General features: G+C 57.4%; 1 protein-coding gene across 2 annotated transcripts in view; it reads left to right on the top strand.

The window, feature by feature from the left end:
* The window catches only part of LOC123374974 (semaphorin-3F-like), a 110,802-nt gene that overhangs the window by 8,649 nt on the left and 86,010 nt on the right, over positions 1-16,143 (top strand). For both annotated transcript variants that reach the window (XM_045025435.1, XM_045025434.1), the window contains exon 2: positions 1,647-1,798. In XM_045025435.1, the coding sequence (XP_044881370.1) occupies positions 1,687-1,798 (112 nt within the window). In that variant the 5' untranslated portion in view covers positions 1,647-1,686. The remainder of the gene's footprint in view (positions 1-1,646; positions 1,799-16,143) is intronic.

The following is a 16,143-nucleotide window of genomic DNA, read 5'->3' as shown; positions in this document are numbered from 1 at the left end:
CATAGGGAGTCTGGTGCAGGTCAAGCTAGAAGGGCAAGACTGAGCACAGGCTGTGAGCAGTGCCAGAGAGGAGATCTCTGGTAGCAGGTGTCTCTCTTTGAGCAAAGATATCAAAGACCCAGCACTAGTAGGTGACGTTCGACCGATTCCAAGAGGCAGTAAGTGGCTTTGCTGATAGGGTAATTAGCCAGTGGACCGAGGGGTTTGCGGGGAGTCTCCGTCACCTGGAATCCAGATCAGGCGTCTTGCTTGCTGGCTCGGCTCAGCACAGGACTAACAGGGGAGGAGCCCTGGCCGGTCACTAGGGTCCTGTCTGGATTTAAAATCCCGTCACTGCCACGTTAAGATAGGTCAGCTTCAGTTTCCCCCAAGACTCCTGGGAGCCACATCCCATGGGAGCCTGGTGGTTCCTGCAGGGCCCCTGGCTCTCCCCTTCATGGTGTTGCCATATCCCCGCGGCACCCAGCCAACCTGGCACATATGGACCTTTTTTTTTTTTTTTCCCCAAAGTGCCTTTTGTCTCTTTTTGTTCTGTAAATAATGAAGTCCAGATTTCCCCTCCGCTCCCTGGTTTGCACGGTTCTTTGCTTGGTGGGGGATGTGAAGGGGAGGGAACAATCAGGATCCGGGCCAGCAGCTGCCAGCTGGTGGGCTGGCCAGGTCCCTCGGTGACTGCCATGGGATCGGGCCAGGAGGGGGCTGTTCACTCCTGAACCAGCCGCTCGGATTACTGCCCCTCAGTCAAACCCCATTTGCTTTGGCAAAAGAGGCCAGCCTGTGAGCTGGTTAATTACAGCGGTGCTGCCCCAGGGGATGCTGGCTTGCTTGGCGGAGTCCGCTGTCCTGCAGAGTCCCTTCCTGAAAAGCGCCTGGTGATGGGGCGAGCCTTTGGGCCTGCCCCATCGCCTGCCTCCCCTTAGCCCCACGTTCAATGAGTGGCTGGTGGGGGTGGGATGGGCTGGTCGGAGCAGAGCTGGGTTTGATGGGTCACTTTTATAAGTGGGGACCTGGCAAAATCACGGGAAAGATGCAAAAGAGCCAACTGCCCGGGCTCCTCTATATGGGCCAGACGGCAAGAGATGTGGAAAGGAATGTCAGAGTGTCCGGCCTGGTCTACTCAAACCCTCGTGGGGGGCTGCCCCACCTCCCCAGAATCTGTCTCCCCAGCTTCTAGCTCCCCCCTCCCCCCGCTAGGGAAAGGGAAGCTGGGCTGAGGTTAACCCCTCATTCACCAGATAGCGCCCCCTTTGTCTAACAGGTCAGCCCAGATCAGTGTTCCCTGGGAACTGGGCAAGGGCTGGGGAATTACTCCAGCGGTGGCCCTAAGACTTGGGGCCCCATCTCCCCACTGCAGGGTCTGAGGAACAGTCAGTGGGGCTTGTGCCAACCGTCAGACCTCTGGGGTTTATGGACTCCTAGACTGGCTCATTCCCTGTACCCCCAAGTTCTCATCCATCTTCTGATGCAGGGGGGACTATGTGGGAAGGAGCCTGGGAGGTATGTATGAGCTGAGTGTGGCCCTGGCAGTAGTCTGGGGATGGTGCTCCCCATAGGAGAGGCGGATGGGGTGAGAACCACATCCCCGCAGTGGGTGGGCTACTCCGTTCTCAGCCCCCCAAGTAACACTGCTTTCTCCTGCCTGCTAGGCTTCCCAAGGACTGTACCTGGACTTAGACCCACCCCACCATGCCCCTCCTTGGCGTCGTCCTCTGGGTCACCCTGCTGACGCTGGGCTGGCGGGTGGCCCACACCAAGGACTACGTCTTTGCCACACCGAGGGTGCAGCTCTCCTTCAAAGGTAAGACGCTGTCTCCTTCCTTCTTGAACCTGAAGCTGGGGGTCCCGTGTCTTGTGCTTTGGGGTCACTGCAGCAGCTGTGTCCAGAATCCATTCCAGGGGCATGGGAATCCAGGTCTGGTTCTTCCTCTCCCAGGGGCTGCACCAGAGTCTGTTCCAGGGGCTCAGCAATCCAGGTCTTGTCCTTCCATTATTTAACCTCGGGACCATTAGAATCATAGAAGATCAGGGTTGGAAGGGACCTCAGGAGGTCATCTAGTCCAACCCCCCGCTCAAAGCAGGACCAATCTCTGGACAGATTTATGCCCCAGATGCCTAAATGGCCCCCTCAAGGATTGAACTCACAACCCTGGGTTTAGCAGGCCGATGCTCAAACCACTGAGCTATCCCTCCCCCCTCTCGGGACCATTAGCACATCCATCAATCGCCTGTGTATCCACCCCCTTCCTGACCCAACATGTACCCTCGGGGCACAGGAAAATCCTGGCCAGTATCATGGTACCTTGCTGGAATGGATTCTGGTCAGTTCCTCTGGTGCCCATGAGATCCGCTTGGTCCTCTGGGTGGTGCCACAAGGCATCTCCAGCTGGGCGGGGGAATTGCATTGCAGCACAGGGAACTTCCCCACCATTCCTCAAGTTGAGCGCTGTGGCTGGCGGACCAGACAGTGGGTGGCAATGTGGCGATCCCCGGCTGGTCCTGGCACCTAGGACCTGGCGATGCCCCGCGAACAGGCTCCCTCGGAAGGCGGGAGGGGTGACGTGATTCTTCTGGCTAGTCTCCCCTCTGCCCATGTGGTGGCACAGGGCTGTTGGACTCCCCCGTGCCAGATGGCTAGAGTTTGGAGCACGTGGCTAGTGGCATCTGTGGGGCCTCAGCTGAGATTGTCCTAGGGAAGGGGGCACAGGCCCAGTTTGCAGTTGATGTGATTGAAGGGTGAACTAGCAGGACATGGCAGCTGCTGTTTCAACACAGGGTGCACAGTGAGTGCTTCTGCTCCCCTGTCCTTCCTTCTCGTCCCTGCAACACCAGGGCCGCCCAGAGGATTCAGGGGGCCTGGGGCAAAACGGGGGAGCTGTGGCACTTGTACTCACCCAGCGGGGGTCCGGGCCTTTGGCGGCAGGGGGTCCTTCAGTCACGCCGTGTCTTTGGCAGCACTAGAGGCCGCCGCCACCGCCGAAATGCTGCCGAAGACCCGGAACGACTGAAAGGCCCCCTGCCGCCGAAATGCCGCCAAAGACCTGGACCACCGCCAGTCCAGGGCTCGTGGGGCCCATGGCCCGGGGCGGATTGCCCCATTTGCTCTTCCCCTCCTCCCCCCAGGTGTCCCTGTGCAACACAGAATGGCCCGGGCCTTGGGGGAGCCGGCGGGGCAGGTTTTTCTGTAAACCCCAGCCGGGGCGAATGCAGAAAGCACGTGTGAAGGATTGGAGCTGGCAAAGGAGGGGACAGGTGCAGAGCCCCAGAGCAGGGCTCGCTGTTGCAAATTAAGCCACCGGCTGGTGTTGGTGCCTGTATAGGCTGGGGCACTCCCCCCCTCCCCCACCCCGTCTGTTTGGGGGATCTGCTCACTGGCTCTGCGCTTGCTCAGATACCTGGACCCTGTCCAGATGTACATGGCCTCTTGCGCTTGCCCCAGGGGTGCTGGACCCCACACCAGGTCGCCTGCTGCTGGGGTGGGGGTTGAGCTGGAAAGAAGAGGGGTGTGAGGGGGTGGCAAGTTTCAGAAGGTCCAGGGTTTGTACAAGCAAGTTGTGGTCATCATGGGTGCCTCTGACCAGTCACTGGATGAACACTGCATGGGCACCTGTGTCCTGGGTGTCTCTGCCACTTGCCAGCTGGGGAGACTCCGCAGGTGGCAAAGTTGCCTAGCGGGCAAGGCACTGCACTAGGACTCATTGAGACCTGGCTTCTGTTCCCACCTCTGCAACCTTTGCTGAGTCACTGCCTGCTCTGTGCCTCAGTTTACCCTCTTGCTCCTCAGCTCTTGAGACCATGAGCTCTTCAGGACAGAGTGTCTCTCGCTATGTTAAACAGGGCCTGGCACAATGGGGCCCCGACATGGGTTGGTGCTGCTAGGTGCTACCATAGACAATAGGATGCAGCCCAGGGAGAGTCTCTCCCCTGGAGGGGTTTGCCCTTTGGGCCCCTCCCGTCCTGCTGCTGGTGCTGGAAGCCATGTGGGACTCAGCTGGGCCTGAGCAGAGCAGGCAGGTGCTATGTGGACAAGGAGCAGGTGGATGGCCGGGGCGGGAGTCCTAGAGGATTGTGGGAAGGCTTTGAGGGTTTGCAGCCCTCAGCAGTTGTGCCATGGCAGTAGCCTGCATCCACACTAGAGGGAGCAGGAGGGGCAGTTGCTGTACCCCAGCCATGCCAGCACAATCCTGGGATTGCTGCCACTCCGCCCGCATGGGGTTTGTGTGTGTGGACGGGGTGGAGTTCATGGGAACACTCGAGGGATAACTCAGCGTTCAGTTGCTGGTGGAGGCCAGCCCGCAGCCCCATTGCAAATGAGATGCCGTAATGATGCCTGCTGGCTCAGCTGGGCCCTTCGCCACTCGGTACCACTGGGCGGGTGTGCAAATCTGTGCAAATACCTGTGATCTGTACAGCTGTGGCTCCTCATTGCCCCCACTCTGTGCTGTTAGGGCCCAGAGCTTTGTTTCCTGCCCTGGGCCCTTGGCTGAGGAAGCAGGACACTGCATGCCCCCGTTTGTGATACTGCTGTTGTGCTAGCACGGTGCAGACAGGGTGAGATCCGCCCCTCGCCAGGCCTGGGTGGCACCTGTGTCCCTGTTTTGCTGATTTTGGTGGCTGACAGGGTGTGTGCCGGCCCTCGGTGAATTTCATTTCACGCTGTATGTACCTGATCCCGTGTGGCCCTACTCACTCCAGCGGTGTTCCTGCTGGCATACGCTGGAGTGCCCGAGTGCGGAGCCCGGCCCTTTATTTCTCAGGAAAACTTGAACTGAAACATTAATTCAGATGGTCTCAGGGTGGCGCGCTGTCAGATGGGCTGGAAAGCGGGTCAACCACCATCCCAGACCAGCCCCGTGTTGTCTGAGAGATGGGTGGCCATGGTGATGGGCTCAGCCCGGCCTCGAATAACATCTTTGCTAATGGACTGGGAGTGACCCACACGCCGATCAAGGCGAGCTGGGAGGAAGCGAGGAGAATGAAACCACACAAAGGCGCCCGGCAGGGTTAGGCGCACGGGCTGCAAACAGAAGCTGATTTCAAGGGAAGCATGGTGGTGGGGCTGCTCGGGGAGCTGAGAAAGGAGCCGAGTCCTGGGACAGATCTAGCTGGCAAAATGAAAAGTTCAGCTCCACAGACTCTTTGCGACAGGCCACTACTCTCTGCAGGGCATAAACTGAGGGGGAGGAATTATTTCACACAGTACTTGTGGGTATAACTAGGATGACGCTCAGGGTGCTGGGCTGGGGATGTTCCAGCCCTAGGGACTTTGGAGACCTGCCTCGGGGGCGTGTTTTGTGCACAGGCTGGGAAGTGGACTTGGCTACTAAGGTTTTTGCAGGCCCGTGGTTCTGTGATACACTGCAACAGGGCTGCATCGCGATGTGCGGTGTTCCCAGCTGTTCTGGACTCCAGTATGGAGAGAGAGGCAAGCTAGAGCAAAATTCAGGCTTTAGTCCTTGCTCCACCTACAGTGTCTGCTCCCGACAAGCCCTACGTAATCACCCAACAGTGCCCCCTATTGGGAAGCTGGTTATCATAACACCCAGGTGTATGTGCTGAGCAAAGGATGTTGAGCAGTGTTGCAGGATTGAGAAATGGGGGGTGGAGGGAATTGCAGCCACCTGATCTCTTTGGAGACTAGATCAGGCGTTCGTTGCACGGGGCTGCCAGAATGTAACCGCAAAACACGTTTCCAACAGCATGTGCGTTGATGCAATGCCCATGCCAGGGCATGCCGGGGGCGGCAGCTCTAACACGGTCCGGACAAGCATTGTTAAGCATGGTGTGCGGCGGGATTGTCCACACGCAGTCACTTCCACGGGAGCTGGGCGTTGCTTGTACGTCTCTGGTTTAACTCCTTTAACTCGCGCTGCCCTCGCCACTGTCCATGACAACTGGATCGGGCAGTTGTCAGGTGGGATTCCCAAAAGCATTTGTGACTTAGGAGCCCAAATCCTGTTGCCTGAGGGATTTAGGAGCACGGGTCCTATTGACTTTCACTTTCCTCTGGAAATCCCAGTTTGGGACTCAGGGTGATGTTTCCAATTTTCACTCCTCTACCTGCCTCTGCTGCCGCCTTCGGGTGGTACCCACTGGGGATCTGTGTGGCTGCACTGATTGACAGCTGTGTGCCTGCCTCTGCAGCCATCGGAGAGCTGTTAACAAGGGGCACTGAGGGAATTGCTGCTTCCTTTTATCCCTTCCCCCCACTCCAAAAGCCACCCACCCTAGGTGCAGATGGGCACGGATGTGCTGGGCAAGGAGGGTGCAGTTTACATGTCGTTGAACTGGAGTAATTATTGGAGCAACTTTTTGCCTTACTCCAAATGAACAGGTCACCACCCCAGCCCCCTGTCCATGAGGGGGTCTCTTTGCCCTGCTGCTGCGCTCTTTCAGTGTCTCCAGTCAATGAGAATTAACCTCTCGCCTTCCTTAAGAGCCAGCTGGGATGCTGGAGTTGTAAACTGAGCTGGCTTTAATCGGCTTTTACGAGTCGATAATTTCTCTGTGTGTCTCTCTGCACCGAGGCAGCGGGGCGAGTCAGGGAAGGCGGCTGCAGGGAGACCTACTAAGCAACGCAGGCCCTCGTAGCCAGCTCTGTGCATGAAAACAACTCCAAGGCTGGGGGAAAGGTGAGGGATTCACTGGGCCGGCTCTCTCCTCCCCCTTGGCCCAAATCCCACCGCGGATTAGCCGGCAGGAACAGGCCCTACCTCCACAGGCAGGAAAGGAAAGCAAGCGAGCAAAGATAAGCCCTGGCGGGGGCATCGGTACAGATGGTGCAGGCCCAGCAGGCACTGAAATAGGAGCCAGGACTGCGCCTCTGCGAGCTGTCAGGGCTAATGGCGTGCCGGCTTTGCAGGACAGGGATCCAGCCCTGCTTTTATGTCATCAATGGAATGAGTTTGGCGGTTTCAGCCATGGGCCCATTAGGAGGAGCTGGGCATGCCATGAAAGCTGTCGTCCAATATCGCACAAGTTGTTGGGTTTTGTTCAAGAGAAAATTATTGGAATTGGGGCAGCACTGCAAGTCAGGAGTGAGGGGCACCGGCAGAGCTGTGGCAGGAGCCCAGGACTGGGATAGTGGGGGGCTGCAGGTTAGCAGTGAGGGGCACCGGCAGAGCTCTGTATGTGGGGAGCCCAGGGCTGGGATAGTGGGGGAGTCTTAAAAGTTCAGGAAGATGCCCAGAGCTGGGGGTGGGGGATGCAGGTCTGCAATTGGGGGGTGGCTGCAGGTGGGAACCGAAGGTCGAAGGGGTGTCCAGGTGTGGCAGGGTGTTTAGCAGGACTGCAGGTGCTAGGAATGCCAGGAGCCCCAGACAGCTGGACTGGCCAAGCCCCACGGGGGTCCTGGATCTGGCCACTAACTCTGTGCCCAGCCAGCCAGGTCCATCCCTTGTGCTGCCCTGTCTGGCAGGGCAGAGCACAAGGCCAGAGGGTGTCCAGCTGGGAGAGCAGTGGAGGGTGGGTGGGAGCTATGCTGCGATGGCAGGGGGCTAGTGGATCAGGTTTGGGAGGCTTGGTCACCCCCCAGTGACCTGCAGGAAGAGGCTTGCCTGGGGCAGGGTGGAGCAGGGGCCGCGGCAGCACCCGGTGGCTCCGAGAAAAGCATTTTGCCCCCAGGGCAGATAAGGGGAGGTCAGGAGGTGAGGTGAGGATGGTCACCCGCTGGGTCTCTCCCATGGGGCCTGCAGTCTGATTCCATGTTTAATGTCCCCAGGCCTGGCTCCCCGCCCAGCTGCAGGTCACAGTGGCAGCCGGGTACCCTGCTGGGGTCTGCCTGTGGAAGGAGGCTGATGGAGGCCCAGGGCCGTGCCAGGCAGCCCAGGGCAGCTGGCACCTGATTTTCATCCCTAGATTCCACGTCTGGAATCTGACCCCCTGTCTATCCCAGGGCAGGGATCTTTTTGAAAGCCATCCAGTCTTGCTTTAAAAATGGGCAGGGATGGAGAATCTGCCCCATCCATGGGTAAATGGTTCCAATGGTTAATTACTCTCACTGTGGAAATTTTACCCCGATTTCCAGTGTGAATTTGTTGAGCTTCAACTTGCCAACATTGGGTCGTGTTAGACCTCCCTCTGCTAGCCTTAACAGCCCATTGCTAAATATTTATTCTCCACATAGATACTTATAGACTATGATCAGGTCACCCTTAACCTTCTCTTTGTTACGCTAAATAGATTGAGCTCCTGCAGTCTCTCACTGTCAGCAGGGCTGGCTCTAACTTTTTTGCCACCCCAAACAAAAAAGAAGAGCGCCGCGCCGCCGTACCCCCCCTAGAGCACCGCACCGCTGAACCCCCCACCAGCGCTGCGCCGCCCAAAGCCCCGCCCCCACTCAGAGCGCTACGCCGCGCCCCCGTCCCCCCTCCAAGCGTCGCGCCAAGCCCCCGCCCCTCCCTCCGAGCGCCGCGCTGCCCCAAGCCCCCGCCCCCCCTCCAAGTGCTGCGCCAGCCCCATCCCCCCCAGCACTGCACCATGCCTCCGCCCCCTGAGTGCCATGCTGCCCGAAGCTCCGCCCCTCTGAGCGCCGCGCTTCCCGAAGCCCCGCCCTCGAGCGCTGCACCGCCGAAACAAAAAAAAACCCCTCCAGCGCTGCCCTGATGAACCAAAAAAAAAATCCTGAGTGCCGCCCTGCCCCAAGGTGCCGTCCCAAGCACGTGCTTGGTCGGCTGGTGCCTGGAGCCGGCCCTGACTGTCAGGCAGGTTTTCTAATCCTTTCATCATCCTCGCGTCTCTTCTCTGGATACACTCCTATTTATCAACATCCTTCTTGAACTGTGGGCACCAGAACTGGACGCTGGATTCCAGCAGCAGTTGCAACAGTGCCAAATACAGAGGTAAAATCACCTCTCTGTCCTACTAGAGATTCCCTTGTTTATACACTCCAGGATCACATTAGCTTTTTTGACCACAGCACCACACTGGGAGCTCACGTTCAGCTGATTATCCACCACAACCTTCAAACATCTTTCAGAGTTGCTGCATCCCAGGGCAGAGCCCCCAGCCTGTAGGTACAGCCTGCATTCTTTGTTCCTCGAGGTTTACATTTCCATTCAGTTTGTTTGGAGAATCTCCTGTGACCGGACAATTATCATCTATGTCCTCTTAGGCCTGGTCTACACTACACGTTTAAACCAAATTTAACCCTGCACCTGTCCACACAACAAGACCCTTTATATCGCTATAAAGGGCTCTTTAAACCGATTTCTGTATTCCTCCCTGACGAGAGGAGTAGCGCTGAAATCGGTTTTGCCATGTCGGATTAGGGTTAGTGTGGCCGCAAATCGACGGTATTGGCCTCCGGGTGGTATCCCACAGTGCACCATTGTGACCGCTCTGGAAGGCAATCTGAACTTGGTTGCACTTGCCAGGTAGACAGGAAAAGCCCCGCGAACCTTTGAATTTCATTTCCTGTTTGCCCAGCGTGGAGCTCTGATCAGCACGGGTGGCGATGCAGTCCCAAATCCAAAAAGAGCTCCAGCATGGACCGTACGGGAGATACTGGATCTGATCGCTGTATGGGGAGACAAATCTGTTCTATCAGAGCTCCGTTACAGAAGACGAAATGACAAAGCATTTGAAAAAATCTCCAGGCTATGATAGACAGAGGCTACAGCACAGTGCTGTGTGACAAGTGTAACGGAAAGCCAAAGAATCAAATGGACGCTCATGGAGGGAGGGAGGGAGGGGGTACTGAGGACTCCAGCTATCCCACAGTCCCCGCAGTCTCCGAAAAGCATTTGCATTCTTGGCTGAGCTCCCAATCCAGGGAAAAAAGGTGCAAAATGATTGTCTGCCGTTGCTTTCACAGAGGAAGGATTGAGTGACGACATTTACCTAGAATCACCCGCGACACTGTTTTTGCATTGGGATCTCAACCCAGAATTCAAATGGGTGGGAGACTGTGGGAACTATGGGATAGCTACGGGATAGCTACCCACAGTGCAACGCTCCGGAAATCGACGCTAGCCTCGGTACATGGACGCACACCGCCGAATTAATGTGCTTAGTGTGGCCGCGTGCACTCGACTTTATACAATCTGTTTTATAAAACCGGTTTATGGAAAATCGGAATAATCCTGTAGTGTAGACATACCCTTAGTCCAGCCAGTTAATCTGGAGCAGCCTCCTTTTGCCTTTCGTATTACCTGGCATTACAGGGCCAAGATCCCGTCTCACGTGTGCCCCTGGTGTAAACCAGGAGTGAAAGCTCTTGAAATCCAGGGACCCATGCAGGTGTATGCAAGGTTCAGGCTCATGGAGGCATAATCTCCTTTACTCCGGTGTTGATCCAGAGCAGCTCTCTGATGGTGTTATGTGCATGCAGGAGGTGGGACTGCCTGGAGAGAGTATGTGGATCAGCATGCTCTTGGGTCTGGATGGATGGATGCTCTCCTCTGCAGGAGGCAGACGGAGAGCCAGGAAGCTCTGGGTCTGAGCCCACCCCTTTGGTGAGTGGAGACTCACAGGAGAGATTCCCCAGGCTTGTGACATGCACAAAGGCAGGGCCGTCCCTACCCATATGCAAAGTACGCAGCTGCCTAGGGCACCAGGAAATTTGGGGCACCAAATTCCCTGGTGCCCTGAGCAGCTACGTGCTGCTCTAGCCCCTGCTCTGGCTCTTCCCCAGGGCCCCTGCCCCTGCTCCACCCTTGCCCCTGCCCCTGCTCTGCCCTTGCCCCGCCCCCGCTCCGCCCCTTCCCCAATGCCCCTGCCCTGCCTCTTCCCACCCCTGCTCTGCCCCAGCCTCACCCCCGCTCCACCCCTTCCCCAAAACCCCCGCCCTGCTCTGCCCCAGCCCTGCCCCCACTCCCTTGAGGACTGCAGCAGGGCTGGGCCTGCACTCACCGGCGGCAGGAAGTGCAGCAACCTGGCCCCAGCCCACATTGCCAGTGAGTACTGGAGGGCTGTTCCCCCTTACCCCCCAAGCCAGCTCTCCCCACCCCAGAGGCCTGTCTCCCCCCCCCCCCCAACGGTGGGGCTGCGTAGGGCCCCAGAATTGCTAGGGACGGTCCTGCACAAAGGGACCGGTGACGGGGGTTGCGAGTCTGCCGAAGCAACAGCTCTCGAGCTGCCCGTGCACCGAATGGCTGGCGCAGTGCCAGATGCCCAGAGGGAGGCACCAGCCCTGCTGTGCCACAACAGGCGAGGGGTAGCCGAGGGTCTGGACCCAAGCGAGGGTTTGGCTGAAACCCCAGTGATGGAAACTGCTGCCTTGGCTCTAGCTGCCTTGGCTCCCCACTGAGCTCTCTCATTGGACATGTGCGCATCCTCCACTGGCGAGCCTGTCTCAAGCGCTGTGTGAGTCTGGTGGGGCCCAGCTGGGGAGCTCTCGCTCTAGCTGCAGCAAGTCCTGCTCTAACTCGGGAGGGTGTCAGTCAGGCCCCAGTGTCGGGCAAGGGGCGGCTGTCACCCCTACACTGAGACGTACCGAGCCACGCTCTAGAGTCAAGGTGGAGTTTTGCTTTCCACGACTGCTCAGTTTTGCTCCTAAATTCCCCAAGGAAATTCTCAGCTGGGCATTTTTGGCTTGTAGCCAGTGGGCTTTGTTCACAGCAAACTTGGGGTGATCCATGCGAGCCCCTTTAGAGATGTGGGACATAGGAGAACAGGTGACATGACCTGAATTGAACTTGGCTCTGAGCTGCCTGACTTTGCACTGCTAGGATCTTCTCCTTTGCAATGTTCTTGCCAGGATTTCACCTCTGATGGGGACTTTCAACCTGATCTCCAGCTTGACAATGGTTTTTGCTGGGCCACTGTAGTGCCTGGGCTGGAGTGTGCTCTTTAGGCTGGCTTCACCCCTTTGCTTCAGAACAGTTAGTTACTCCCAGTGTACGTGAGATCAGAACCAGCCCCATAGCACCCATTGGGATCCTTAACCTCCCAAGCCTTCCCATCAGCGCTGGGCTGCCCTTGAGGGGGGCCTCCGTCTCAGCTTGGGCCTGCTTTGAGGCAGCACAGGCGGTGGCGTGGGCTAGCTGCCCAAAGTCCTGCCTAGGCTCTCCGACGGGGCTGTGCCGGGTGGCTGGCCCATGCTGTCTGTGCCGCTGCTAAAGCGCTGGCTCCAAGCAAAGCTCCGGCTGCAGCATAGATGGCCTGCATGTGTGGATGTAGCCCTGGTCGGGGGAATGAGCAGCGATGGAAAACAGCCCCGTTCCAGAATTTTGCTGTTCAGGAGGAAAAGGGCCGGGCCACAGGGAGGGTCTGTGCCTCATGCTGTGCTAACGGGAAGGCTAGGCTCTGATGGGGACCCCCACAGGCAAGGCTGATTTCCCAGCCTCCTCTGCATCGGGCAAAACCAGAGCGGATGTTTTAATTAGCTTGTCACCCAGACTCCATTTCCCAGCCTGCCACTGTCTCTTCTCTCCCACCACCATACGCAGGAGGCTGGCTTAGGGCCCCAGGGGCATTTGCAGGCCGCTCTGTGCCCTCTCCTCGCTCCTTTAAACTGGGGTTTTCCCAGCAGTTATGGGGAATTAGGAGGTGACTTCCACTGACTTTTGTTCCCTTAGGCCCCTGGGGAATCCCAGCCTGAGATCTGTGCATCTCACCTGTTGACTGATCTTAGCAGCAGCCCCCAGCGCTCCTGTCGGATAAAAGGAAACACTTGTTTTTACACAGCATGCCGTTAGCCCTTGGAACTCCTTGCCACATGAAGTGGTTGAGGCCATGCTTGAAAGGGGGCCTGGCCATTGATATAGAATCATAGAATATTAGGGTTGGAAGAGACCTCAGGAGGTCGTCTAGTCCAACCCCCTGCTCAAAGCAGGACCAACTCCAATATGGATCACATGACTGTCCCCAGTTAGAATAGTTACTGCTGACCAGTTCTGGCAGGGGTGTTGAACCTCCAGCTGCGGGACTAAAGCTGATCACTCGCTGCTAAAGACCTCATGGGGGGCAGGTTATCCCACATCTGCTACTTCTGACACCTTCTTTGGCAGCATCTGGTACTTCTGCAGCCAGAGTCAGGGGCTGGGCTGGAGGGAGCTCGGTTCTGCTCCAGCCTGGCAGTGCCCGTGTTCCAATGAGGGCATGGGGCTCCATGGCTCCTGCAGCTGGAATCCGGGTGAATTCTTTGGCCTGGATTATGCAGACTAGCCATCAGCATGGCTCCATCTGGCCTTAGGATCCAGGAATCTCTCTCCTTTCTGAACCTCCCTCTTGCCTGTACTGCACTTGCTCCCCAGCCGGCCAGCGGCCAAGCTCACAGTGGCTGCATTGCAAGTGGCTCCAGAGGAATTCTGCCCATCCGCGCTGCATGGCCTCGTGGGAGGCACGGTGGCCAGCAGGGAGCTGGACCCAGCAATAGCTAAGCCACAGAGATAAGTGCTGGTGAGAATCAATTGTCTTCTTAGTGGAAACCAGCCGCAACACTAAGTGGGAATCTGTTTACTTCCCAGTGAGAGAGACAAGGTGGGGGAGGTGATAGCTTTCACTGGGCCAAGTTCTGAGCCACACAGAGCTCTGCCTCTGGTCCGGGACAGGGCCTCGGAGCACCGCAGCTAAATGCCAGGTGGGACCAATTGGGAAGCATAAGGAGTTAACACATGTTGCAAGGAAGTGGACAGTCACAGCACACAAGAGGGATAGGGGGTACGTCATAGTGAGGCAGAGAACCAGTGTTGCCACTGAGGCCTGGTCTGTGATAAAAAGCGAAGACGACCCCTCCTGGTAGCACATGGTGCATCAGTGCCACTGAGTCCAGAATTTCAGTGTCTCACCAAGGGAGGAACAGGAGCCCCTCTTTGGAAGGGACTGGGCTGGTTTCCTGAAGGTGCAGGGCTGAGAGGCCAGGGCTGGAGCGATGGCTTTGGGAGAAGTGTTCGCCCGCAGCTCAGAGAGCGGTTTTGTCATTTTTCGCTGAGAGCTCATTTGGCAGCATGGGGATTAGCTGCTTTCAGCCTCATTTGGCTGCTGGTGGGGCATTGGGTGCCATGGACGGGGTCCATCGCCTGTTGTGATAGGTGTGGGTAACATTTCCAGGGTCAGTTGTGCCCCCCTCCAGCGCAGTGGTTATACTGAGCCCCAGTGGTGTGGCAGTGCCACCAGGGCAGGGCAACGATGGGCAGTGGGCGTGGGACCATTGTCCTCGAGGCCTGCAGTTCTGGTGTGGCCCCGCAGCTGGTAGAGGGCTGGCTTTGGTTGAAGGAGAGTGTCGTGGTGGGCTTAGCTTGGCTCCTCATGCAGAGGGGTCTCTGCCCCCATCCCTCCTCCCTCACTGGCAGGATTGCCTGGCCAGGGAAACCATGTTCCTCTTGTGTCCGTCACACTGTGGCAGCCTGCCTGGCCTGGGGTGTTTGTGCCACTGTTCTGGGGTTAGCTGGAGACTCCTGGCCCCAGGCCTGTGTACGTGGCACCCTGGACCATGAGGAGAACGAAGGTGATAAACGTCTCCATGGATTGCAAGGCCCGAAGGGACCTTTGTGACCCTCTGGGAGCTGCATGAGTAGCCACGGGGCAGGACGCGATGTCTTGGCTGTGCCGAGGGGCAGAAGCTGCAGATCTGACCAGGAGCTTTTTGAAGGTGAACAGTGCAGCTTGCTGGGCTCCCTGGGCAGGTCCTGCCCTGATTTATCACCTGTCTCGATCTGGCACTCATCGGAGCACCTTGAGGTCCTTGGCGGGTGTATCCTACCACATCCCACTGAGGCCAGGTGGGGCTCTGTCTGGGCCCATTGGACAGCTGGGGACTGAGACACCCAGAGACTTGCCCCAGTCCTGCAGGCTGTCTGTAGCAGAGCCAGGAGCTGAACCTAGGGGTCTGTGACAGACCCAGACCAGTAGGGTACAGGAGTCTGGTAGAAGGCAAATATACTGGTCACTGGATGAGTAGTTTTCTGTTCCCTGAGTGACCAGAGCAGGGGCTGCACTAGAGTAATCAGGAACCTGCTAGAACCAATTAAGGCAGACAGGCTGATTAGAACACCTGCAGCCAATCAAGGCTAATCAGGGCACCTGGGTTTAAAAAGGAGCTCACTCCCGTCAGGCGAGGAGGAGCCAGAGGAGAGGAAGTGCGTGTGAGGAGCTGGGAGCAAGAGGCACAAGGAGCTGAGAGTGAGAGCGGGTGCTGCTGGAGGACTAAGGAGTACAAGTGTTATCAGGCACCAGGAGGAAGGTCCTGTGGTGAGGATAAAGAAGGTGTTTGGAGGAGGCCATGGGGAAGTAGCCCAGGGAGTTGTAGCTATCATGCAGCTGTTACAGGAGGCACTATAGACAGCTGCAATCCACAGGGCCCTGGGCTGGAACCCGGAGTAGAGGGCGGGCCCGGGTTCGCCCCAAACCTCCCAACTCCTGACCAGACACAGGAGGAGTTGATCCAGACTGTGGGGAAGATCACTGAGGTGAGCAAATCTGCCAATAAGTGCAGGACCCACCAAGGTAGAGGAGGAACTTTGTCACAACTGGTGTCAGGAGTGGGATTTGGTGTGCACAGCGTGGCAGAAGAAGGAGGGTGATTAAAAAAAAAAAAAGTAGAGGTTTTCTTTTTTTTCACCACAATGGATGACTTAGTACGGGCATTGATACAAGCTACAGCGGCCCAGCAGGAGGCTACCCGTGTCCAGGCAGCTGCCCAACAGGAGGCAGTGCGGCTGCAGCAAGAGACTATTTGCCTGCTGATGGACCAGGCTTCTCAAGACCAGGCTATGTTGTGGGAACTGGTAAACCAGGTAAAGACGCTTACAGAGCTGAACCGCGGCCATGATGGGACGCAGATCATATGGGCCAGCCATTGGCTACAGAAAATGATGCGGGAGGATGATGTAGAGGCATACCTTCTGGCCTTTGAGAGGACAGCCCTGCGGGAGGCCTGGCCTCAAGATCAGTGGTCTGGCATCCTTGCCCCATTCCTGTGTGGGGAGGCCCAGAAGGCCTACTATGATCTGGCTGAAGAGGCTGCAGCAGACTACCCCCAGCTGAAAGCAGAGATCCTGGCCAGATCTGGGGTAACGACCGTAGTGCGGGCCCAGCGGTCTAACGAGTGGAGGTACCAGGAAAACAAAACCCCCGGTCCCAATTGTATGACCTCATCCATCTCGCATGAAAGCGGTTGCTAACGGAGTCCCGGAGTCCGGAGGAGATACTAGAGCAGGGGTGGACAAACTTTTTGGGGCGAGGGCCACATCTGGGTGAGGAAAT

This window comes from Mauremys mutica, chromosome 7 (assembly GCF_020497125.1).
Source record: "Mauremys mutica isolate MM-2020 ecotype Southern chromosome 7, ASM2049712v1, whole genome shotgun sequence".
NCBI lineage: Eukaryota > Metazoa > Chordata > Testudines > Geoemydidae > Mauremys > Mauremys mutica.
The sequence above is the reverse complement of the archived record's forward strand: the minus strand, read 5'-3'. Positions and strand labels throughout refer to the sequence as shown.